Raw genomic sequence first — 27,315 nt, 5'->3', positions numbered from 1 at the left:
GTGAGGCTTAAAAGCATGAATACGGTACACGTAAACATGCTTAGAATAGTGAATGGCAGGCAGTAAATGCTAGATGAGTGCTCGTTATTAATTTCAGCAATGCATAATACTCACTAAAAACAATTCTTCTTGAATTTATCTTGTGCGACTTCATTGGCCCAAAAAGTATGGCCCTGTATAAAAAAAAACCTGTATTTCTAATACTTTCTAATTTATCATATTTTCCAACCACAGCTCTACCTCTGAAATGAATGAATATATTAACTGAAGGGAGAATTTATATCATAATGATCATTATTTTAAGGATATTATAGAATTTGTAAGAATAAAGAAATGTTAAGACAACCTACAGTAATTTAAAATGCCCTTTGTGGTACTGACCTTTAAAAATAGCATTTCTGAATTTCATAAGCTGGTTTCCAGTCCTACTTACAGAGTTGGCTTTAACATCCAGCTTTTCATTTGGTCTGAAAGCGGGTTATTTCTAGAGGAATGCGGAGGGAAGGAGAAGAGGTGGAGTCTTTCTGGTGGAAATGTGAGAACAGCAGCTCTTTGAATGTTGTGCGTGACGTAGCCTGGGAAATGTGAGCAGCTGCTGGCGGAGTGTTTCACACGCAGCGGGAGAGTGGGAAAAGCAAAGAAGCAAACCACCAGGGCAAACAAATGCAGAAGAATGGGTGGGGCGGGGTCAGGCTGCAGTGAAGGAGGGAGGTCAGGCTAGAGGGAGAAGGACACTTAGAAGAATAAAGAATAAAGCAGTGAGAATTCTGAGGAAAGGGCAAATGTCAGCTGCACGATAAGGGAGAAAGAAAAGGGGCATGAAGGCAATTTTAAGTACTCATAATTATATGCGTATTTCTGAAAAGAAATTAGAGAGATCAAGAGGCTAAAAGAAATACATACATAAAACTGCTGTTTAAACACATTTAACAGGAACACATCACATCTTTACGAACAATAATAAAACTATTATATGTATTGCCATAGTAGCTGGTTTCAGAACTAGCAAAAAGTGTTCCTGATGAAAACAAATCAGAAAGTAAGTAGTACAGAAAGATCAAGCATTCAGGTAACCAAACTAATACTTCATAATGATTTTGGTTCACTTTATAAAATCTCTTAAAAAATTAATATGCCTTTCATTCTAACTCATAAACATATCTTTGACTCCTACTGGCTTCATTCTCATTTTGTACCTCATAAATTTTTTTGGTCACACTCCCTACATCATTCATTTTTCTCCCTATGGTCCCACACATCCTGATGCCTTTAAAAAAAAAATAAAGTATGCCCTTGAAAACTAGATGATTCTTCTTTGGGGTGAGGAGGCTGGACTCTGGAACATCTGGTCTATGTTTTACTTTCAAGGGTACCTGGGCAACTTCAGTATCATTCCTCTTGAATAAAGTACAATTAGCTATAAAAACACTGTAAACCACAATGACTGAGGAAAATGTCCATAAGCTTGACAGTGCACGTTAACCTAAGTGTGTTCTAAGGGCTGTAACTAGCCTGGACATTTAGATTTACACATTCCTTTAAATCTTTAAAGGGACTTGTTCACTTCTGGTTTTTTTTTTTTTTTTTTAAAACAGAGATGAGGTTCAGCATAAATGATTGTTCTCTCTTTACTGAAAAGATGTTTTCCTAGAACTCAATTGTCCCTTTTTTCACGGGTCATTCTATTCCTAATGTCAACAAATCCTTCTGTGACCCAACCTTTTCTAAAACAAACACATTCTTCTTTCCTCTTTGTTCTTTTCATTTCCTTTACCTTCAACTTAAAAAAATTCCTGCCAAAGGGCACATCAAACTTGATGTTATAGTTGAAATCTTTTTACAAGAGCTACCTACAGTTTAGAATGTGTTAGAATAATTTTTCCTACAATATTTTTGGATAGTGGCTTTCAGTCTTTTCAAGCCTGTGGATCCCATATTAACTTTCCAAGACTTAGAGGATCCCCACATAATAAAAGTATTACTTAGTATCTGTCAATTGTGAAAAAGTGACCGACCGATAAAAATCTGTGTGAGTTTAGTAACCACACCTGCAGTTACTTATTTATGAAAAATACTGGTATATGGGCAAGACAGTTTTGTATTCTAGCTACAGACAATGCTTCATGCAAAAATACATTTCTACACCTCTCCGTAAAACTCTGTGACCCACAGTTTGGGAACGAATCTTTTATACGTGGTCACAGATCAACAGCATCTCCTGGGAGCTTGATAGAAATGCAGAATCACAGATTTCAGCCAATACCTACTGAGTCTTGGGGGGTATTTTAACAAGCTCTGCAGGTGACTCTTACCCATGCTAGGTTTTGAGATTTACCTTCTAGACCAGTACTATCCAACAGAAATATAAGGAGAGCTGCATACACTATTAAATTTTCTAGTAGACATACTGAAAAAGTAAAAAAGAAACACTGTCGGTTGTTTTACTTGAAGCTACAGGCTCACTTGGTTCATTTTCAATAGAAATATCTAACTTTGAATAATCAAAAAAAAGAAGTGGGTGAGAGTAATTATAATGATATATTTTACTTAACCAAATACATCAAAATATTTTCACCTCAACATATAATCAATACAAAAATATGACTGAGATGGTTTACATTCCTTTTTTTTGGTACTAAGTCTTCGAAACCTAATGTGTATATTACACTTACAACACACTTCAGTTTGGACTGGCTACATTCAAGGGCTCAGTATCTACATCTAGACCATGTGTCTTGAAATATAGTAACTATAAATTCATATTTACATTATGTTTATTATATTCATGCATATTTACATTTTAGATTTATAGTTATAAATTCATATGGTGTTACTAGGAATCTACTAAAAGTTCCCTTCACCCTTTTCTTTCTGCCTCAAAGATGAGTGCTTGGGTCTCCACCTTCTTGTAGCACAGTAACACTCCTCTGATACAGAATTTTCTGCATGACATTATGCTTATTTTCCACAGTGTAACTCTAAAGTTCTCAAAGTGTCTTGCAGAAGTCATATATACATTTAACCTTTTAAACCCAGCTGTACCCAGCAAGTGTTTAATGTAGAATAACGGTTATCCAAGTGTGGGGCTCTGGACCAGCAGCAGCCTCACTTGGGAGCTTGTTAGAAATGCAGAATCTCAGGCCCCATCCCAGACCTACTGAATCAGAAACTCTGCAAGTTGGGCCCACACACAGTGATCATACAGTGATCTGTGTTTTAATAAGTCTTCCAAGTGATTCTGAGGCTCACAACCATTTGAGAACCACTGATGCAGGAAAACATTTCCTTTGAGAACGGCCACAGGCTTATTTTCTTCTCAGTTCTGTGATCTAACTACAAGCAGAATCATTTTTGGTCTTATTAAAGAAGAAGCCACGGAAGGGCATGCTAAGGAGACATCGGCAGAACCAACCCTCAGCAAAACGGAAGTGAAGAAAGTTGGCTGTCCTCCCCTCACCCTCAGTTGGTAATGGGTCCACACTACTTGTAGGAGCAGACTGCCCAGCTCACTACATTTCCTGCCAAGAAGGGACCCCATAAACCACAACGGAAAACGATTAGCCCAAGATCCTTAAAAGAAAAAAATAAATAAAGAACATAAGGAAAATGTTCAAAATCCATCAACACATTTAAAGGATCAAATCATGTACTCAACGACGATAAGAACATACATACATATATATTGGGTTGGCCAGAAAGTTCGTTCGGGTTGTTCTGTACAACGGTATGATGACCCGAACGAACTTTTTGGCCAAGCGATAGCTGAACAGACGCCTGCTTCAAAAACCTACCTCACGCAAGTAAAGGACATAACCTTCTCCGTCGGAACTTTTAATGTTTTTCAATTAAAAATCTTGTTTAGTTTTTTTAAAAAAATGAAGCCATGCAAATATTTGTTGGCCAGCTAAATATGATTCCATGACCTTCCACGAATCTTGCTAATCTTATTACACAGACCAAACTCCCAGTCAGAAATTATTGAAGAATTTGTAAACCAGAGATCTGAAAAGGTACTACTTTTATAGTATTAGTGTCACAACAGCCTATACACACACACACACACACACACACACACACACATATTTGTTTATAAGATGGAGAAAGGGAGGGAGGGTGGGCCATTATGGAAGTAAGGAAAGAAAATTCATCTATAAAACTTTGCTTAAGGGCTTCCCTGGTGGCGCAGTGGTTAAGAGTCCGCCTGCCAATGCAGGGGACACGGGTTCGAGCCTTGGTCTGGGAAGATCCCACATGCCGCGGAGCAACTAAGCCAGGGCGCTACAACTACTGAGCCTGTGCTCTAGAGCCCATAAGCCAGAACTACTGAGCCTGTGCGCCACAACTACTGAAGCCTACGCACCTAGAGCCCGTGCTCCACAACAAGAGAAGCCACCGCAATGAGAAGCCTGTGCACTGCAACGAAGAGCAGCCCCCGCTCGCCACAACTAGAGAAAGCCCACGCGCAGCAACGAAGACTCAATGCAGCCAAAAATAAATAAATAAATTTATAAAAACAAACAAACAAAAAAACTTTGCTTAAGATGGCGTAAGCAGTGAAGGGAGTTTTGGTCACTATGTCCTTGGACCAGATAGGACAATTACAATGTCTGGTTGCTACATAGTAGATGCTTAATCACTGCTGACTGAATGAAAGAAGGAAAGAATGAAAGAAGGAATGGAGTATATAGAAGATGAGGGTCTACATCCCTGTGACAGAAAGTTACCACAGAGATGTGACGATGGAGTATATAACTGCCCATATGACTTTGGAAGAATCTTAGGAAACCTTTAAAAACACATAATTCATGATGCTGTCCTTAAACATATTTAAAGAATGTCATGCATGGAAATGTCTTCATATTTAATACTTTTCAAGTGATTACATTTTATACATCCTACAGTCAACGAAGCATTTACATTTTATATTAAAGTGTATTTGCAGCTTCTGTTGCTATTCGTGGGTTTACTCATGATGCAGAGAAATGGGCAGAACATTCCCTAGTAGTACTTCCCTATAGTACTTGTGTTTGGTGACTAAAGAGCACAACTATGGCACTAAAAGTGTGTGCAATGCTTCAAAATTAGAAAGGTTTATCATCAGTTTTTCTTCCCATTTGGTTTCAATACCCATTTCTACTGGATCAGGTATTAACATTGGTTCCACTTTGAGAGCTAATTCATTAAAATCACTTTTGGTTGATTTTAGTACAATTGCTGAGTTATAAAGACAATGAGGAATATAATGCTGTATAATTTTATATTTGAAACGACAGGTGTGCTTTTAAGGGGTACAGTGAACTGGGCTCATTAATCCATTGGCTTGTAAAGGAAGCTTTCAAAGTTGATATCCCTGAGAATTGTTTAAAAAAGAAGTGAAGCATGAAAAAAAAGTGAAGTATTGTGTTGCCCAAAATAGCTTTAAAGCATGACTCTGTTAAGTCCAAACTTAACAGGACTGTGAGAAGAGGCAACAAAAAGGGTAGGGAGTTGCAGTTCACAACTGATTCAGATCGTGACTGACACCTAAAAGCTGTCTGACTGTCCTTGTGTCACTTACCGTCTCTGTAAGTCTCAGTTTCCTTACTTGTACAAGGGAACAGTGATACTATGTAATCATAATGCGTAATCATAATGTTTTGAGGATTAAGTGAGGTAATGTACACGAAAACTCTTTGTAACTACAAGGAATGATGGTTTCCTTTGTCCAAAACACATTGTCCGATGGTCTCACAGAAACATCCACACCAACGTGTCTATTGTGAGGGAGAAAATAGGATTTTATTCCCACAGAGAGTTTCAAATGGGCAAATCAATGTCTCTATACTTCTATTCGTGGATTCAATATAAATCCAGAACTCCCTATACGTTCTATTTCTATGTACAGACACTCTGTGACTGGGTCTTACATTGCTATTGATGTTCATATCTATGTGGTTTATGTGTTCCTATCATTTTGAGAGATACTACACACAGCTAAAAAACCAGCATGCCTTTTTTAAGTCAAAATTAATGGATCATGTAACTAAACCCAGGATATTCTGACATCAAGTAGACATAGCCTGGTAGTATGTCACTCTACTTCTTCTGTTACACTATTTGCTCAAATGTAAGACTCTTTTTCTTAGGCTTATATCTGCCTTCCCACTACCCCAACTCTCCATTCCTGGTTTTTCTTTGTCTTATCAGACACAGAAGCTAAGATGAACTCACACTTTTGTCATGATTTTACTTAACTGACATAGCACTGTAAGTGAATGAGTTCTTTATTTTCATAGAAATATGATGTCATAATAATGGTGGGCTCACACTCCCCTCCACAGAAGTTGGGTAATGCTTTAGTCTCACATACATTCTTCTAAATGTAAAAGGTTCTCAACAGGATGTATGAGTTGCTCTTCCAGTACTGGGGATAAAGTTGTTTGATATGAACCTCACTTCTTGCTTTGTTGACTTTCTGAACAAGGACTCAACATTTATAATAAAGCCGAGTGGTTAGAATTCTGGTCAAAGAAAAAAATGGAATCAACTTGACTCAGTTATGTGCAACCCCAAACCTTGTATTTATCAGCTTTCTGCTAAAAACACTTCTTAAGCCTATTCTTAAGGTCACGTTAAAAACTAGCAACGTGTGGAATTTGCCACAATAAGAGCATATGCCGCAAACTGAATTATTTAATATGAGAAGGCTGTGTTATATGCGTGTTGGAGATGAGGGGTTGAAAAGTTAGAATTATATTGATAGAAGGAGGAACATAATCCCAACAGGTCACGTTTGTACTATGAAGAAGAAGCAACTCCACTGATTCTAGACTAAATTTTGTCATATGTGCATCTCCCCCAGATATCCACATACACAATCATAGGACTGAACTGGCTGTGACCTAAGACGAAATGCATTACCTCGTTTTACAAACGAGGAAATAGAAGCTGGGCGACGTCAAATGGCTTTCCCAAGATAACATGGTCAAATAATAGCTGAGCTTCAGTTTGAAGTTAGGTATTCTACTATTCACTCCTACACTCTTTTTACGACATCACACTATCTTCTTTTATGTACTTCCCTATATTTATAACCAAGTCCTTATTCATTTTAAAGAATGGATACAAATTAAGCTATTCATATTTTCTCATACTTTGTATTTAAATAACAGTGTAACTATGATGGATCACTTAGCATTGATTTTTTTTAACTTTTCCTATCATAATATTTTTATCTCATTTGTAAATTTACATGCCATTGTCACAGATTTACATCACATTCTGAAAGCAAATGTGGCATTCAGCTCACTAAAAGAAATTTTAAGATAATAGTTCAAGAGTGCTTGAATGGAACGAATGTGTCCATTGGTTCTCCTTGGACATTTATTACTTTCCTTATTTATGTTTAAATTGAGAAACATACTAAGGATGAAACTGATAAGATTTTAATAGTACTTAACCACTAGGGAGCAAATAGACATAGAAATGCATGTAATCTCTTAAATATATTGCCTTGCTTTAGTCGATGCCACTTATAACAATCTATCATACATGTATTTCAAGACTATCTATCACAACAAAAATTAAATTATATGAGATCTCAAGAGGTCTTGAGTTTGGAACTTGTTTTTATTAAAGATCTAGCAATTCTTTAACAGGACTTTCAGTCACACCCCTAAATGGACTGCCAATAGGAAAAGTAATCTGGTTTACCATTTTTTTTCTTACTGAAACACTGAAAACAAATATTTTTATTTTTATTTTAGTATACAAATATAATATATTCATCTCAATATGTACCCATTATAATAATGTTTACTTAAAGAGTACTGTAATGTACAAAAAGCCCATTTTATAATATTAAGGGAGGGACTTCCCTGGTGGCGCAGTGGTTGAGAATCCGCCTGCCAACGCAGGGACATGGGTTCGAGCCCTGGTCCGGGGAAGATCCCACGTGCCGCGGAGCAACTAAGCCCGTCCGCCACAACCGCTGAGCCTGTGCTCTAGAGCCCACGGGCCACAACTACTGAGCCCACGTGCCACATCTACTGAAGCCTGCACGCCTAGAGCCCGTGCTCCACAACAAGAGAAGCCACCGCAATGAGAAAGCCCGCGTGCAGCAACAAAGACCCAATGCAGCCAAAAATAAATAAATGTATATAAAAATATTAAGGGAAAATTACAAACTGCAAGATAATATCTACGATTACAAAACTTAAAAATGATATCTGCAATTTAAAACAGACTGGAAGTAAAATGTAAACATATTATAAGTAGCTGAATCTGGAAAACAAATATTTTTAAACCCAGTTTCCTCTTTCCTCTCTGTCCCCAGAAGCATACTCTGTGCATCTTATGAAACCAGAAAAGGAGAGAAACAATTCCTTAATTCTATGGTCAAACAAGTTTTAAGGTTTGGGGGTATAATGGTGGCCTTCACGCATTGAACATATAGACACACCTATTCCACCATTACATATTCTGAGTTCTTACTGTGAGCCAGGTACTGTACCAATAACTCTACCTGAATTACCTCCTTTAATATTACAGCAAGCATGCTGGAGACGAGGAAATGGACAATCAAAGAGGTCAAGTGACTTCAAGTAAGTCTGATTCCAAAACCTGTATGCTATAATAATAACAATTATAACTGCAATAACACCAAGAACTAGAATTCACACAGTGCTGACCATGTGGCTAGTACTTTACTAAGCATTTCCCTTGTATTTTGACTTACTCGTCCTGATAATAGACAAATGGTTTAGAAACATTTAACATCCCCATTTTCTTCAGATGGAACACTGAGGCACAGAAAAGTGAAATAACTTGCCAGAGGTCCCACAGCCAGTAAGTGTGACCTTGAGCACACCTACCTTCCCTTTATTTACTATGCAAACCTATGAAAAACTTCGTTGTGTGGGTCTGTGATAGGATGATCTTTCTTTAAAAGATTTAGAATGTGTCTTACCATTGACTCTTGTTTAAATTAGGATTCCAAAAGGAAAGATGTGTTAAGAATCCAAGCGATGATAGTACAAAGCGATTGCATGCCAGTAATTTAGTTCTTCCAGCACGATTCAGCGTTATCTTCCATGTTTATTGCAAGATATAGTAAAGTCTAACTCTAAGCCCTTAAAAAATGAATATTAATAGGCTTGAAAACATACACATAGGGAATTATTAAATAATACAAAATATCCTACACTCATAAAATATTATCATGAGTATCACATGAAGAAATTACTTTTATTGTTCCTTACAAACAAGCTTTATCTGTATATTCTCTTACTGACAGAAGGAACCGCAATGCTTATAATATGCCTACCTGCAGAAGCTTCCATCTGGTGTTCAGGTCTTCCAGAGTGCTGAGGTTATATGGTGACAGCTGAATGCCCAACGTGGTGAGCTGGCGAGCAAGGTCATTGATGTGGCTTACATTCTCTTTGAGAGGTGCAATTTCTCCTCGAAGTGCCTGTGTGACATAGTCAAGGGCAAAATGGAAGATGAGAACATTTAAAGCAAAAAAAAAAAAAACCCAGGCACATGGGAACTACAAAGTATCGTATTTTGTTGGAGGTGTCAGCAACATTTGCTCTATTATAGTGGTATTATGACAATGAAGATTTGTTAACGGGTGGATAACTAATATCTATTGAGCACTTCCTAGGTGCCTAATCCTGTGATGAGCTCTGTCCAAACGTAATCTGATTTTATTCCTACACAAAAACACTACGCAGTTGGTAGTTGGCGAATTCTCATTTTATACATGAGAGAACAAAACTGCAGAGGTTAAACCTTGCCCAAGGCCCCATGGGTCAAACTTGGGGAACCGGGGTTACATACTCAGGTTTGTCTGCCTCCAAAGTGCATATTCTTAACAATTAAATTACCTTTCCAAAGAAATTCAGGATTGGCAAAGGAAAAGGAAAAATACGATGCTGCTAGACTCTAAATTCTACTCATCTCACAACCAAAAATGGAGGCTTTCTTTTTTAACAGTAAAAGATGTACTCAATCATAAAATATTACATTCCAACTTCGTACCAACTACATAATAAATTGATTCATTTAGAGATTAGGGTATTTTGTCAAATCCTAAGAATGACTTCCAGGTCTCCTGGTATTTTAGTCCTTGTAGTAATGACTGCAGAAGGCTCCCATGGGGCTTCTCAACTGTCTCTGAAGCACGACAGCAGGATTCTGTGATGCAATGCATCATGACAATCTGTTGAGAAGAACCCTATGCAGATACGGGGAGGATGTTACCATGCATCATATCTACCCTATTGAGATGACATTTATGGACCTTTAACGTGATGCATGATGTCCCAGTGTTCCAATGAGCAATTTCTAAGGGACAAATTCCCTCACTTCGGAGAACAGTTTGTGTCATACGATGTCTGTGCTGTACAAGGACATCACTTATTGGCTATACGTGCTGTTTTGACTTGCTTGATCTGGGCAGGTGTTATTTTTGTGGTTCACTTTGTTGATAAAACCACTGTTTACACTGACTTCATCTATAACCTTCCAGTTCCTTCTGACTCCAAATGACAGGAACCAGTATGTACATTCTAAATAAGAATGGCATTACCTCCCAAATCAAACTGAACATCTCATCACTAAAATGTGGTATCATATGGAGTGTAAGACTCTTATATAGTTCTTAGATAATAAGGACATTGTGACAATCACTCTGTTGAACTTACAGTTTTTTAAAAAGTGGTCATTAAAAATATTATATTAAAGAATCATGGGGTTCCTTCTGGGAGTGATAAAAATATTCTGGAATTAGTAGCGATGGTGGCACAGCTCTGTGGTTATACCATACACCACTGAATTATACACTTTAAAAGGACGGATTTTATGGTATGTGAATTATATATCAAAAAAATAAACAAAGGAAAACAAAAGAAACCGTTCTGACTGACCACACAGATGCGAAAAAATCATATCAGATGTTTTTATCTTTATTCGATTTCATGTCAGTGGAATGTCATAGGAATCATTCTGAAACTAAGAAAGTTCATGTAGGAATTGATAGTAAATATTATTCCATTTCCTTATAAATAAATCCATGGATTAAAAGAATCATAGTAGGACTTCCCTGGTAGCGCAGTGGTTAATAATCCGCCCGCCAATGCAAGGGACATGGGTTCAAGCCCTGGTCTGGGAAGATCGCACATGCCATGGAGCAACTAAGTCCGTGTGCCACAACTACTGAGCCTGCGCTCTGGAGCCCGCGAGCCACAACTTCTGAGCCTGCACGCGTACAGCTGGTGCTCAGCAACAAGAGAAGCCACCGCAACAAGAAGCCCGCGCACCGCAACAAAGAGTAGCCCCTGCTCGCCACAACTAGAGAAAGCCTGTGTGCAGCAACAAAGACCCAATGCAGCCAAAAATAAATGAATAAATAAATTAAAAAAAAAGAATCATAGTAAGTGCCCATGGAGAGAGGCAGTTAAACTCCATAAACGTGAATTCGTAGCTGTAAAAGGAAATGATCCATAATCACACTGTTTTGCACAATAGAAAGGTTAGAAAACAGATTTTGTTTGTTTGTTTTTTTGTTTTTGTTTCTTGCGGTACGCGGGCCTCTCACTGCTGTGGCCTCTCCCGTTGCAGAGCACAGGCTCCGGATGCGCAGGCCCAGCGGCCATGGCTCACGGGCCCAGCCGCTCTGCGGCACGTGGGATCTTCCCGGACCGGGGCACGAACCCGTGTCCCCTGCTTCGGCAGGCGGACCCTCAACCACTGCGCCACCAGGGAAGCCCAGAAAACAGATTTCTTAAATGTCATTTGGGGAAACCTGGACAAGAACAATGATTACAAAAATGGAACCACTGTCTTCTGGGTAATAACATGAGTTTCTAGTAACCACAAGTAAATATCACATGAGTGGGAACTGTAAGTAGGAACCATCGCAGAGATGACAGGATAGCCAGGCAGAATCTGACAACAGTGCAGATTAACCCTGTACACTCATCACTGCCTTCACCAGTGAGGTTCTCAGCTGTCGAGTTCAGTATCCATGTCAGTTAGGTCATATCTAGATTTCAGCTCCCCTTGGATTACATAATGTACATGGTTCAAGGGTCTCTTATTAGAGTATTTTGATTTTCACTTTCTTCCCCAAAGTCCTGGACACAGATTTTTAATCCTGCATCAATGTTTTGGGGGATGAAGGAGATTAAAAAATAAGTTCCAGCATTCATGATTAATCACAACACTCAGTCTCCTTTCCCCTCTCCCCCCTCCCTCCCCCTCCTCCCCCCAGCCCCCCCCCCCCCACCCCAGCCCGCGCGTACACACACACACTGTCATGGGATTTTGTGGCTTCTGTTTTTTTTGCTTGTATCTACCAATTACAGTAGAAGTTCTCTTAACTGATCTCCACTTAAGACTCATCAGATTAGCCAGAGTCTTCATTTGTCTGGGAAACATACTGCCTGGTGCCTCTAACAACCTCTAAATAAGATGTTAGAGATACCTGTCAGTATGCATGGCGTTCAGCTCTCATTAGTTGACTTGTCAATGTGTGTATGTTCTCAAACCTGCTTTTGCCAATTAGTATTGCAATTACATAATTTAATGAAAGATTTCCTAAACCAAAGAAATATAAGTCTAAGAAGAAAATAAGTTATTATTTCTATAAAAATATGGTTAAATATTCTGGAAAATTGCTTTAAAAGAAAAAGAAGTATTACTGAATCGGGTGTGGACAAGACAACTGTAAAAGAGTAGGAAAACAACCTGAAAATTTTAGAAAGATTCTGTATTCAGAATGCTTCTCATGTTTCCCAGTGGACTCTGTCTGCATTAAGGAAACCTGAACTGGAAATCAGAACGTCTGTGTTATCAGTGTGATTTATGGAGAACTCTAATCAGAGAATTTACACTCAAAGAAAAAACCTTCACACAACATTAAGACATTAGTGACTATTTTAACATAGAATAAAATGTTTAAGACATATTTTTTATGATTCCCTAATTTAACTGACTTCTTCAATTAACTGTTAAACTCTAGGTCCTAATTGAGTTGGAACAGAGAGCATCTATTTTAAATTTTGACTACTACGATTTTATTACCACTGCTACTGCTACTACTGTTAGTATTAATGGAGAAAAGCCACATGTTCTGTTTAATCTGAATGCCTAAGTCTCTGTTAAGATAAACGGAAGCTTTGATTAGGGGGAGGGCAGTTGCTAAAGAGAGAATCTGCTGGTGCAGAGGTTCACTTTGGGGCGATAATTGTGATGGACCCGAGCAGAAGGAAGAACTTCAGCCGGCTAGAAGTCATCGTGAGGGAACTAAGCACATGAGAATGGAGGAAAGGAGACAGCTGATGGTGGAAAAGAGAGGAAGAGAAATGACAAAGCGAGAGAGTGCCATGGATATATATACACTACCAAACGTAAGGTAGATAGCTAGTGGGAAGCAGCCGCATAGCACAGGGAGATCAGCTCGGTGCTCTGTGACCACCTAGAGGGGTGGGACAGGGAGGGTGGGAGGGAGGGAGATGCAAGAGGGAAGAGATATGGGGACATATGTATATGTATAAATGATTCACTTTGTTATAAAGCAGAAACTAACACACCATTGTAAAGCAATTATACCCCAATAAAGATGTCAAAAAAAAAAAAAAAAGGAGGCAGGAGAGTGTTTAAGTCAGTCTTCACTTTGACATCTGACCTAGGTTCTGGTGGCATACCACCTGAGGATGGCCCACTGCTGTAAGCTGTCAATGCCTAGAAGTGTACATAACAAGAAGCACGGTCCCCCTAAACACTGAGTCACAGGACATACTATGTGAAGAGTGAATACAGGTACCATCTCATTTAAGTGGATGTAACATTGCGTTTGACTGTATTTCAAATATGAGCACTTCTAATACTGCTAATTTAATTATTAATGCACATAGACATTTAAATTATTAAACACTAAACATAAAATGTCAAAAAGTAAGGCTGACTCTGAACAATATGATGTGCTATTTAAATACTACGAGAATTTCATTAGATTTTATTCTAGTGTGGAAGCAGTAAGTGAGAAAACATTCAAGGGAGCCATTATACTCTGGGTTTTCTCTGAATCACTTAAACATCTGGAATATGTGCACCACGAAAGAGCAAACCAAGTCTAATTTTATTATGACTAGTTTCATGCAGGCAGAATTTTCACTTCATTAAATGCTGTCTGATTATAAAAGTACTGATTTAGAATGATAATAAGTCTAATATGTCAAGTTTTCCTTTTTTATGATGTTTAATTGCTTGTCAGAGCTTTGCTTCGATCTTTACGTAAAGATTTGTTCAAATATAGACTCAGAAGCTCAGTCGTCAACCACTTTGCAACAAAAGGAAGGAACTGTCTATTAACAAGGGAACATTATTTCTGAGGGAGCAATTTTGACTTGATAGTTAAGGACTATTCTGCAAGGCACAGAAGGTCAGTTTGGAGCACTGGAAAAGGTAAGTTGTGGCACTTTGACTTTGGGGGGCCTCCGTGAAGTAGGAAGCAACAGACCTGGCATATAATCAGTGTGCAATGAATATTCGTTGAATGAAAACATGAAGTAAGCGTAAGTGGGAACATTTGAAGTAGTTTTGAGAGAGACTGTGAGAGGGAGGTGACCAAAGAAACGCAGCGAGGCTGCCAAACAGTGTTGAGGGCTCACTTGAGGCTGAGGACCACATTTTTTTAGCAGAACCAATCTGCCCGATCTTCTCTTTCTCCAACAGTGCTCCATGCAAGCATGGAGAAAACAGCTGAACCAAGTTTGGGATTCTGTCAGATGGTTGTGGCACAAATACCTAGGGACAAGAGAGTTTAAATTTTAGCCAGATGTGATTGCAAAACACAGCTAAACTGGATTCAGAGGGAAGTGAAGCAAGATGAGGCTCGTAGATGGAGAGAAAGTAGAGGGGTCAATGGTGGAGGTTCAGGACAAACCAAGAAAGGCCATAGCAAGATCAGCTGTACAAGCAATCAGGAAGGAGAGGAGACTCTGGGATGCTTGAATTAGCTCTGCCATTTAGGAGTTTATACATTGTGTGATGTGATATACATATCACAGTTATATGGATATATATCTGACATATATATATATACACCACTTTATTTATATATTAATGGTGCTCCTGAGAATCTGAAACTCTTCCCTTCTTAATGGTATCAAACACTGTTCCTGAAATCTTAACCTACTACTTCGTAGAGCTCCTATCTCACTTACCAGGAATTCCAAATTAGTCTGATCTGACAATGAAATGTCATTCTAGGGCTATATACACTGGGCAGAGAAATTTACGTGACAAATACTATCTAAGAAACGAAGTCGGGTCTAACTGCATTTGTCTCTACAATGAAACCTTGCTGAACAAAACTGTGAACGAAAAGCCCTAAAAAAACAGCCTCAAAAGAGTGTTAGGAGAAGTCCCAGGATTCTTCACGCTGGCTTAGTAGCTGAGGGGGAAGAAATGGAAATCATGTCCTGCAAATCCAGGTCTTTGGTTCTGGTATTGAGGCTTCTACATGTGGCTCAGGGAAGGCTTCACAGAACTCAGTTACCCAGAATTGGGGGTAGGTACAGCCCAGCTATGTTCTTGCAGCTTCTGCATTTCTGGATGGGTGTATCATCCTGATGGGAGTGAATGGCCACCGCTGGAACCAAAAGAGTCGAGGACCATATCCTGCTCTGCCCAGAAGCTCAAAGCCCTCCTGGAGCCTCTTAAATAGCTGGGGGGAATGAGCTACTCGAATGTGGTTGGACCAATAACAAAGAAACACAAGAGGAGATGTAGGCAAGGCTTTCACGAAATGCATCAGGCTTGGAGACTTCCATCGTTATCTCCTATTCTTGACTCTTCTTAACTCTGGTTGGCTTCCCACCTGGTATGGTGCCCAGGATGTAGATCCAGCTTTTGTCTCAGATACCGACTGCCTTCGGGAAGCAGAGTCTGAGCGCTTTTAAGAGAAGAGTGAGAGAAGCAGGAGGTAGGGCAGAAAAGCTAAGTAAGGATGTGGTCTCAGGTGGAAAACAGCATCAACCTTGTCTCATAGGAAGCTCTGGCACACGAGTTACACCATAAAATGTCCCACCTTAGGACAAAGAGGTTTGTCCGTTTCTATTCCAATGGCCATCGGTTATCGGCCGCTAGCTTCCCCCTGGCAGCCTTAGAGGAGAAGGGGTGGTATGAGGTCCCAGGCAAGGGGCCTCCCTTTTGGCTGAGGAAGGTTTTCTGGAAACGGGTGCAACTATGAGTCCTTATCAGCCAGCACTCAGAGTTGCTGTGTGATGAGTGTGCCGGCCGAGTAGAGGAATCTGGCTGGGGTGCCAACGGCACCCACTACATAGACTAACGTCCTCCAGTTCCCCAACTTCCTTTAACCCTTGGACTTCGGGTGTCACGTACTTTTTTTCTTTTTGCAAGAGACTTCTTATGTGAATTCTCACTGCTAACATTATAAGGCTATCCCATCGACTTCGAACAAAACTGATACATTCCACCCTTTCCGTAAGTCCTGCCAAATACTAAGGGATTGTGTGGAGCTAGGACACAGGGGGTAGTTTGCAGATTGAATGAGGACTTCCCTCTGCCGTCAGGATCACTTTTGCCTCTGGTAGAGACATTCTTGACAATAAATTATGCCACTGAAACATGTATCCTTTTTTAATAGAGATGCGACTGCACTGCATTCCAGCATCAGTTTTTACTGTGGCAGCCTGCGGGCAAAATATTATGCTGGTTTTTTTTTTTTCACTGTCTTCCTTGCGTTCCATTTTCAGGGCAATTCTTGTACGTGCTCCTATTTGGGCATGATCACTTTGGATGAGCAAACTGAATACGGACATAAATAATGAAGCAGATTCAGAACTCATGACCTAGATGTAGCATAATCAGGATGACTTGGGGTAGGTTAAATTTTTAAAAAAAAACAGTTTAGGAAAACAATATGAAGTTTGTAGGCATGAAAACATCTAGCACTTTTATTTCCCAAGCAATTATCAGTAATTATTTTAACTATGGTTTTCCCTCAGAGTCACCACACTTCCAAACTTGTGGCACTAAAAGAATAGCAATTAACTGCTGCATTTTTTCCATAAGGAATCCTCATGTTTTTATGAAAAATGATCTCTAGTTTCTCTTCATATTATTGGAAGAGAAAGTGCACCCGAACACAAAAGCATAAATTCTTTTTTAACATCTTCTCAGGTGCATCTATCATAATTCTTCATCTTTCAGGACATGGCTTCACTATGAAGCTTATAACCCCAACGCTCCTAAAGGCTGAATTATAGCTTAACCACACTTATAGTGTCTGTCTTCTTTCTTTTCTACGCATGTTCATTTTGCCTTCACAAATATGAACTGAAAATGAGGAACAGAACGGAATTGATCAGAAAGGAAAGGTTTTTGCCTATAAGCACAAGTTGTACACATTTGAGTTATTTTAATTTCCTCGGAAACTACTTTCTATAATCCTAACTCTGGTTGCTAATTATTTCTTTTTTATAGAAAAATGAAGCAAATAAACCAAACCAAAACAAAAACATAGCAAGCTTTCCATAGCTTTCTAATGACACAATTAAAACAAATAAAAAAGGTAGCTCATGAGTGCTTTACAGAGGCTAAATGCAAAATACGCACAATTAAAATAAAAAGGTCTCTAATGAGTATAAATAAATCATTTAAGCAGACCACGTTCTTAGGCTGCTAAGGAAACAGGAGAAATGCCAATATTTTCTTCCTGAGAAATTGTAATTATATGTGACATCAGGCACAATGGCGGTTAATGAGATCTATTTACTTATTTAAAATTAAGTAATAATCCATAAACCATTAAAAACATCAACCACCAGGACACTGATAGTCAAATTCAGGAGTTATTTTAGATTAAGTTTTACATTTAACAGTTTTGAATTTGCAAACAGTGCCCTGGCAAAGACATGCGGTCTTGCTCTCACCTTTCCCCGCATGGCTCAAAACATCTGTCTAAGGCAGTGACTCTCAAACGACAGCATGCATCATACTCACATGGAGGGCTAGTTAACACACAGACTGCTGGGTCCCACTCCAGCATTTGTGATTCAGTAGATCCAGGGGGGGCCTGAGAATCTGGCACTTTTAACAAGAACTTAGAAGATGCTGCATCCCTAGAACTCCCCAAACTTATTCTTGACTTTGCACGCTGTTCTCTCAGCCTGGAGTTCTCCATTGGCATCCTCTGCCTAGCTGACTTGTATTTTGCTACTCAGGTCTCAGTTCCTGTGACCATGAAAGACAGCCCATCCCTGGTTGCCCTACCTGAAGAAAGGTCCCCCGATTTTTCTCACTCTCAGAACCTTGTTTTCCTTCTTAGCACCGATCGCACTTTGTAAGTGCTGCTTATTTGCTTATGTATTAATTCATTATGTGTCCCTTCACAGGACCCTAACCTTTATTAAGGCAATTCGATATTATTTTTTCACTAGGGTATGCCTGTACCTAGTACATGATAATCCCTCAATACATTTTATTAACGAATAAACAGTCAACAGAATTAGGTACTAATACTTTAGATTAACAGCTATTCTCGAACTGCTTCATAAACACAGTTTCCTACAGAAATCTGATGCCGGGTTCCTAAGTGAAAGAAGAGAAACCTGCTTATTTCCTTCAGATTCTGTATCTGAATTCTTTGGATCTATTACTTGATTTATGTTGGAGCATACACTAATTTCTGAAGTATCTCTAACGCTCTGGGCAGGAATGTAACTTTCAAGTTTTTGGTACTAACCAGGGGGTTTTTATAAAAATGAAGCAAGTGGGAAAAAAAGGGGGAGTAATCTATTTAAGGAAAATATGTTCTTTTGGTAGTGATACACGTGGTGTAGCCTTCTGCAGGGCATTTTGGCAAGACTGAATAAAAGCTTTAAAAATACTCATACAGGAAAAGATGAGAAGGCTACAGAGCGGGGTCTCCATTTGGAGGTATATAGTGGCCTGGCCAAGGAGACAAGGGGACCGACATCCAACCTGGGCTCCACTACTGAACTGGTGAACCCTGGCACAGGGCTGGAGATCTCTTCGATGAAAGAGGTACCTTTTTCTACTTTGCCCGAAGAGGCACTTGTAGGGAATGAGATTATGGATGCTGAAGGTGAGATTACGGATGATCTCTGTTTCTCTCTCCATCTCTCTCTCTGTCTCTCTCTCTCTCTCTCTGTCTCTCTCCACCCTCGCTCATTTCTGTGGTTTTCCACTAAAGAAAAAGTTTATTTACAAATTAGTTTTCACGCATTTCTTCTTGGGTAAAAAGAGGAGTGTAAGTAACATGGACACACCCGGGCTGTTGCAAAGATGAACGAGGAGGTTGGGTCTATTGCTCCTTCTTTTACTCCACCTGCAACCAATTAAGCATTCTGTCCCACAATGTGGGGAATACCAAGTCACACGAGCCCTGCTGAGTCTAACTCAGGGAGACTTGGCAAAGCAGAGGGTTATAAATTCATCCAAGAGAAAGCCACAGACTAAGATTGACTAAAATCCTTTCTCGGGTAGCTGAGTCTTTGGCACCAACTTCTAATATCACCCTGGGGTAAATCTGTCTTTCCTCACTCCTCTATCATGTAGCTTTGTAAGGGCTCCTTGAACTAGACATTGGGATGTAGGTACATGAAACACAAAGGAAGCAGCAGCATGGTGGGAGGAGGAAAGCTATTTGTTCAGAGCTTGAACAAATGGCAAGAGGTAGGAAAGCTTAATGTCTTTGGGGAGGTGCAAATAGTCTTTAATAAGTTGAAGCATGAGGTACAGGGCAGTTGTGGAAGAAAAAGCATGGGCGTGTTCTTCGAGCAAGACGGTGGTGGGTTTGAATGAGCTGAGCTTTGCAGCACAGTAATGAAGGTTTTTGCAAAGGGGAATGGCATACTGTCAACAATCCTTTTTGTTAGACTTTAATTACTACTCACTTGAAAACACTTGTTTTATATGCACTATGTACTATGTATACATCTACTATGCACTGGGAAAATGGAACTCTCAATGGGTTCACAATCATGAGTGGAGAGAGACAATTTAGTGGGTTATTAAAAAACAATGTAATCATGCTATGAGAAGTTGTGTCGCAGGGCTTGAAAAGTGCAAAGGAGGCACGCTCAACTGGAAAATTTCAAGTCGAGGAGTGCGTGTAAGCTAGTGGCCACTTCAGAAAGGAGAACAATTGATTCAGGCACAAAGTAACAGTTGCTAGCAACAGGATGGTGGCAAATGGGAGCAGGTTATCTGTAAAATAATTTTTAAAGGAAGAAGGCATTTTGCCCTGTGCTTTTAGAGATGTTTACTTATTCACTCATTCCAAAAAAAATATTCCTGAGGACCCATTATATGCCAGGGAATGTTCCAAGCACTAGGCATAAAGCAGGGCACAAAGTAGACCAAGCTCCTACGGTGCTACAGCTCAACTCTAAAGAACATAATTTCATTTAAATGATGACTTATTATAAAGGTTTATAAAGAAACAAATTCCAAGCCAAAATCTGTCCAAAGCTATAAAATGCAACATTTTTGACCCAGAAAATGGAGGACAGCGTACATCGTGTTGTATATAGCAGTTCCCACGAGATTCTTTTTTTCCATTAAAACAAATTAGGCTACCTCTGCACGCAGGAATAATAGCTAATAGAGGAATCCAGGGTTGTGAATTACCTATGCAATATACTACACCCAGTTTGCTATATACTGGACACATTTATTTTAGTTCTATGGGGAAGGTACTCACTACTGAAACAAAAAGGATTTTTGCTGATTTGATTTTTCATTCAATATATTGTTATCAACTTAGAAATACTAAAGCAGAACTGAATCCGAGATGAATATAAATTTTCTAAGAGCCGAGATAGAAAGAATTAAATGGAAGAGGGCTGAAAATGATTGTAAAATGCTCTTCCATAATTTTTTAGTTTTACTTTCAGACTACTGCAGCTCCTGAATTTAATAAATGTTTTTAGTCTTCCCAAAATGTCTTTCTTTCTTACAAATGAAACAACAAAGAAGAAAATATTCCACTACTTAATGTGAAATGAAAGGAACATAAAATAGATTTTCTTCATTAAAATCTACGCAACAGCATGTTTAAAAATTAGATTGATAAATTTTTTTATAATGGTTCATCTTTATTTCATCGTATTCCTAGGCTGAAAAGAAAGTCTTATGTATTTACTTCAAAGCAATGTTTCGCCTCCAGATAAATTAGCGGTTATTATTTTTACCTAAACATACGTATGTGTGTGTGTGAAAGATCTAGCTACTTAAGTGGAGTCAAGAGTTTACTTTGTTCTTCATGTTTTCACCATACTTTGAGAAGTTTACTTTCACGATATTCCTCTGATTTTTCTGATCACATCTTCAGGTAAGATCTAAATCCATATCCTGTTATGTTCAGTTATGACAACTGCTATCATGATAATGTCCACTTAAGTACAGGTGAATGATGAATAAATTACTATGGACGCAAAAGTGTCTAAGTATCAAGCTGTTAAATAAATGGACTCAAATGTTATTTCAAAAAAAAAAATTAAGTCATTGGCCAAATCTACCTTTTGAAAAAACGGATTAGTATTCAACTAAGATACCAGATTTAAAAAAAAAAAATTCTTTTTGCTCATAATTTCTTTCTTTCTTTCACATCTTTATTGGAGTATAATTGCTTTACAATGTTGTGTTAGTTTCTGCTGTATAACAAAGTGAAACAGGTGTATGTATATATATATATCCCCATATCCCCTCCCTCTTGTGTCTCCCTCCCACTCTGCCTGTCCCATCCCTCTAGGTGGACACAAAGCACCGAGCTGATCTCCCTGTGTTATGCGGCTGCTTCCCACTAGCCATCTATTTTACATTTGGGAGTGTATATATGTCCATGCTACTCTCTCACTTCATCCCAGCTTACCCTTCCCCCTCCCCGTGTCCTCAGGTCCATGCTCTACATCTGCGTCTTTATTCCTGTCCTGCCCCTAGGTTCTTCAGAACCATTTTTTTAAAGATTCCATATATATGTGTTAGCATATGGTATTTGTTTTTCTCTTTCTGACTTACTTCACTCTATATGACAGACTCTAGGTCCATCCACCTCACTACAAACAACTCAATTTCGTTTCCCTTTATGGCTGAGTAATATTCCATTGTATATATGTGCCACATCTTCTTTATCCATTCATCTGTCGATGGACACTTAGGTTGCTTCCACGTCCTGGCTATTGTAAATAGTGCTGCAATGAACATTGTGGTACCTGACTCTTTTTGAATTACGGTTTTCTCAGGGTATATGCCCAGTAGTGGGATTGCTGGGCCATATGGTAATTCTATTTTTAGTTTTTTAAGGAACCTCCATAGTGTTCTCCATAGTGGCTGTATCAATTTACATTCCCACCAACATGGAGATAAGACAGCCTCTTCAATAAGTGGTGGTGGGAAAACTGGACAGCTACATGTAAAAGAATGAAATTAGAACACTTCCTAACACCATACACAAAAATAAACTCAAAATGGATTAAAGACCTAAATGTAAGGCTGGACACTATAAAACTCTCAGAGGAAAACATAGGAAGAACACTCTTTGACATAAATCACAGCAAGATCCTTTTTGACCCACCTCCTAGAGAAATGGAAATAAAAGCAAAAATAAACAAATGGGACCTAATGAAACTTCAAAGCTTTTGCAGAGCAAAGGAAACCATAAACAAGACCAAAAGACAACCCTCAGAATGGGAGAAAATATTTGCAAACGAAGCAACTGACAAAGGATTAATCTCAAAAATATACAAGCAGCTCATGCAGCTCAATATCAAGAAAACAAACAACCCAATCCAAAAAGGGGCAGAAGACCTAAATAGACATTTCTCCAAAGAAGATATACAGATTGCCAACAAACACATGAAAGGATGCTCAACACCACTAATCATTAGAGAAATGTAAATCAAAACTACAATGAGGTATCACCTCACACCTGTCAGAATGGCCATCATCAAAAAATCTACAAACAATAAATGCTGGAGGGGGTGTGGGGAAAAGATACCAGATTTTAACAGTAATAGATTTCTGTTTTCTTTTGCAAAAAAGGAGCGTGGGACTTCCCTGGCGGTCCAGTGGTTAAGACTCCGTGCTTCCACCTCAGGGGACATGGGTTCAATCCCTGGTCCAGGAACTGAGATCCCACACGTTGCACAACGTGGCCAAAAATAAATAAATAAATAAAAAGTGTGACTTAGTATCCTCAAAAATCTGTAGGAATGATGCTGTATTGATTATCTAAAGAGGAGTACTATTTCAGTTGAAAAAAGGGTTTAAAATCTTTTAAAAAATATCCCACTATCTTTTCAGTAAGAATTCAAGGTTTTTTTGAAAGTCAAAGTGGGTCAGATTTCTTTAAGACCCATCTTGCACAGGACACTCAATCCCAACCTGCAGGCAATTTCTACACTGAGACAACCTTGTAAACATCTTCCTTTAACCTTTATAACAAAATGTCAGGGTGGTTCCAAAGGTAATATTTTATTCACTGTGTAAGTCAAAGGATCAATAGAACGTATGCTCATTTGATTAGCTTATATTTCTTCTAACCTTATGCTTTATTGGATGTACAAAATTCACCATTATATTGGATAACCCTTGTAGTATGGTGTTCGTGTTAAGTTGAAAACAGTGAACCATTCTATTTTGGCTTTAGCCTTTCTCTGCTGGAAATACTGGAAGCCAAGGGCTAACTGACAAGTAGTGGGGGAAGGAGGTGAAATGTTGGTGCATGTGGCCTACTTGACCTTGGGCAGCCAAGGGCCTGAAACCACGGGGCAATTCAATGGGTATATCATTGAATGAGACCTAATAAGATTTAGGTTCACAGCAATGTACAGACTCCAAACTGGGTAAAAGCCTGTAAGAGTAGGAAAATAAGGAAATAAAATGAAACTCAGTGGTGGCTTGTCACTAGTTCCAAAAACCAAACCAATACATTGCTTACCCCTCATTTACTTTAGTTTCTATTTAATCAATAGACTTCGGCATATATTGCTGATAAACTGACTTTATTCTCTTTGCTAACTTGCTTAATATGCCATGTTAAGATCACGATGATACAATTTGAATATCGATAGGGAAAAGTTCCAAGTGAGCCCACTGAGTCTATAATAATGTGGCATCTCAGGGAACAAGACTTCTAAAAATAAGTGTTTTGAAATAGGACCAGCAGGCTCTTAACCATATGAAGAAAAAAACTTCACCATAAAAAATCAATTCTTTAAAAGGAGAAGAAATCTATCTTAGTGTTACATTCTCCAGCCTCATTCTGGTTAAGAGAGTTTGACATTTCAGGGCTGAACACACTGTGGAAACTTAATAAATATTGAAGCTTACAAACAAAAACATAACAGTGATGTGTGGACCAACTTTTGAAAACATTGAAAATCAATGTGCCCTTACTCTGCCTAATTCAGTTAACTCAATTATTTAATGTATACTTGAGTGGGTTTATACATAGCTATTTCATTTTTACATTAAACATTAATCAAATTACTTTTAATGTAAAATTTCCTTTATTTCCATCCCCTATCCCCCCAAGATTCCAGGATAAGGGGGAGCATTTGTTTTAAATATTGCTTGTTTAATGTTAAAGCATATTTTAACATATTTGTTGCAATTATATTTCACCTATAATTTTCATCACATATACCACTCACCCTATACCAAAACCATAAACTTTTTCACAGGCGTTTAATAGAGTGATTTTGCACCACCTTTGGGGGAAAAAAAATCCCTCTTCCCCAATTACTGCAGTTAAGACTATTTCCTACTTTCTCCCAGTCATTCTCCCAGTTTCACCCCATATCCATCTCCATTTCTACATACAAGCATACACCCTCCCATCATGAACACAGAGCCTCAGTGGCTTGACAAGATAAATTAGAAAATGTAGGAATTCCTGAATAAGTTATCAGCTATTCACACCTAGCAAGCAGGTTTTAATTTTAAAAAGTTGAATAGTCTCAACTGTTCTGAATGGCCTCGACTTCAGAAACTCTGTAAAGTACTTGTTTATAATCAGTATGTTTGGCAAAAAATTATGAGGAGTATTTTAAACTTTAATTGCTTTCATTGGTAAATATGATAACATTTAAACGAAGTGAATATTATGTGACTAAATATCTTAATTTTAAGGTATTAAGAGTGGGAAGGCAAGTTAAGTTCTAAGTCTTTTGAAGCAGCTCAAAAATTGTATGAGTGTCATTAAAATACCAACAAGAAAACTGGAATAAATAACTGTGAATGTCTTTCACAAGAGAGATGCAGAAACAGTAGGCTGTTATTCACTTCAAGGTTTCAGAGTGAACCTCTGCTCCCTACCTCAACTATCAATCACTCTCACAGGACGCCATGTGCCTGCATGCATTTTTAAATTAAATGTTCCGGATGTGTTTGAATATAAAAGAAATAACAAATGATACATTTATTATTTATAATTGGAGAATTACTAACAATAAACAAATATGTATTTATATATTTATATATATACTGTAGTTTTACTGTAGAATGATGTTTCTCAAAGCGTCCCTGGACCAGCTTCTTAGCCCTGTTCCAGATCGCGTGAACCAGAAACTCTGGGGAAAGGGTTCAGCAGTCCGGGTTTCCACAAGCCCTCTAGGTGATTCTGATGCACACTAAGGTGAGAGTCACTGCCACAGACACTTCTTGACATTCTCAATGACTATGTCTGAATACCTAGAATCCTCAAATTGACAAATATCTGATCAATAGAGACACTTAGAGATGATATAACTATAAAGCCAAAATTGCTTATAAAGCCATTTTCTTTACTAACAATCCCTACTTTCTTAGACATTTCCATGAACTCTTCTCTTCTATTACCAAATCCAATAAGTACCTAGGAGGTAGGTTGGGCAGGGGGAGGGTAGATTTTTCACAAAGAAACAAAATTTTCATCACCTCTAAAGAATTACTGCACGTGCAAGAACAAAACAGCATTGAAAGGGCCACGTTGAGACACGGAGACTGAGGGGAGCACTAGGTTCGCTTACTGCTGTAGGGGACACTTTTCCTGGCCTGCGCATCCATGCCCCAGCTGCTATGATGGTCGCCTACTAATGTCTCACAGCTGCTTCTCTTCTTCGGAAAGGCGATCTCTGCTGATGGGAGCCCCCTATCCCAGGAGGTAACACACACACTCCTGGCCTGGGAGGTAACTCATGTCTCTAGTGGTGGGCCACAGCCAGTGGTGTGCTGGAGCAGAGCCCAAGAGTCAATTGTGTGTGTCTCTTCCCAAGTCTGCCTTCGGTGAGGTCACGGTGGTAGCTTGAATCAGCCACGGTGGGGGTATTTACACCACGACAATTGGAAAACACTACAAATCAGTGTTCACCTCAGAGCCAGCGGATAAATGTTTACTAGCATACAATGACTGGCTGGGGTATAAAAGACCAGCTCTGCTGTGTGGTTCATACTCCAGAGCTTTCTCCATTTGAATCAAGACACAAAGCTAGATTTTGCCTGAGATGGCATGCTTGCTCGACTCTTTCATCTTCCTTGTTATGCTTCCGTAACTCCCACACAGGCTTCTCCTGAAAGCAGCCCGTCTACCTGTGCACCCAGACCCCTGTTCTCAGGGTCTGCTTCCAGGGAACCTGACCTATAACACCAGTTAAATCATTAGTTAAGTGACTGCTGCACAAAAGCCTCAAAGAATATATGTTCAAAATCACAAAGAGCTACATGTCATGGACCTTTTGAATCACAATGATCAGATGAAAGTGCGAACGATACATTTGAAACGGCAAGGATCTACTCTTTGTGTATGTGCACATAAAAGAAAGAAGTTGTTGGAAAAAGATGAAGCCAGCACAAATTGGGCAATTTTTTCTATCATGCTTCTCAAATTATGCTTTCATACCCATAGATGAATATACTGGAGGATTCATTTTACTTAATATGTTGGAGAAAAACATCTTTATATTAAAACATAACAAATCCATTTTGGAGAAGATTACAAAATTGAAATGAGGTTTAAAAAATAAACATCACAGAAAACTCATGCTCGTGGGAAAAGGAGGTAAACAGGTGGAAGGGGAGGATGCCCAGCTTCATCTCCTCGGCCATTAAGAGAACTGAAGTAGAAAAGTTTGAGAAGCACTGCTTTTGACAAGTACTGGTGATAGAAAAATCCAGAGTAATTGTAAACTATAACTAAAAATATTAGTTTAGTATGGAAAGATCTTTTTTGAAAAAGTTTACTTTTCTCAGGACCCATTAAAATAAGAGTTACATTAGTACCATAGGCACATGTGTTCC

At 38.8% G+C, this 27,315-nt stretch overlaps 1 protein-coding gene across 1 annotated transcript in view; it reads right to left on the bottom strand.

Annotated features, from left to right (window-relative positions):
- Window positions 1-27,315, bottom strand: part of DMD (dystrophin) — a 2,123,521-nt gene that overhangs the window by 321,689 nt on the left and 1,774,517 nt on the right. The window contains exon 60 of the mRNA XM_060138437.1: window positions 9,305-9,451. Within this exon, the coding sequence (XP_059994420.1) occupies window positions 9,305-9,451 (147 nt within the window). The remainder of the gene's footprint in view (window positions 1-9,304; window positions 9,452-27,315) is intronic.

This window comes from Lagenorhynchus albirostris, chromosome X (assembly GCF_949774975.1).
Source record: "Lagenorhynchus albirostris chromosome X, mLagAlb1.1, whole genome shotgun sequence".
Lineage (NCBI taxonomy): Eukaryota > Metazoa > Chordata > Mammalia > Artiodactyla > Delphinidae > Lagenorhynchus > Lagenorhynchus albirostris.
The sequence above is the reverse complement of the archived record's forward strand: the minus strand, read 5'-3'. Positions and strand labels throughout refer to the sequence as shown.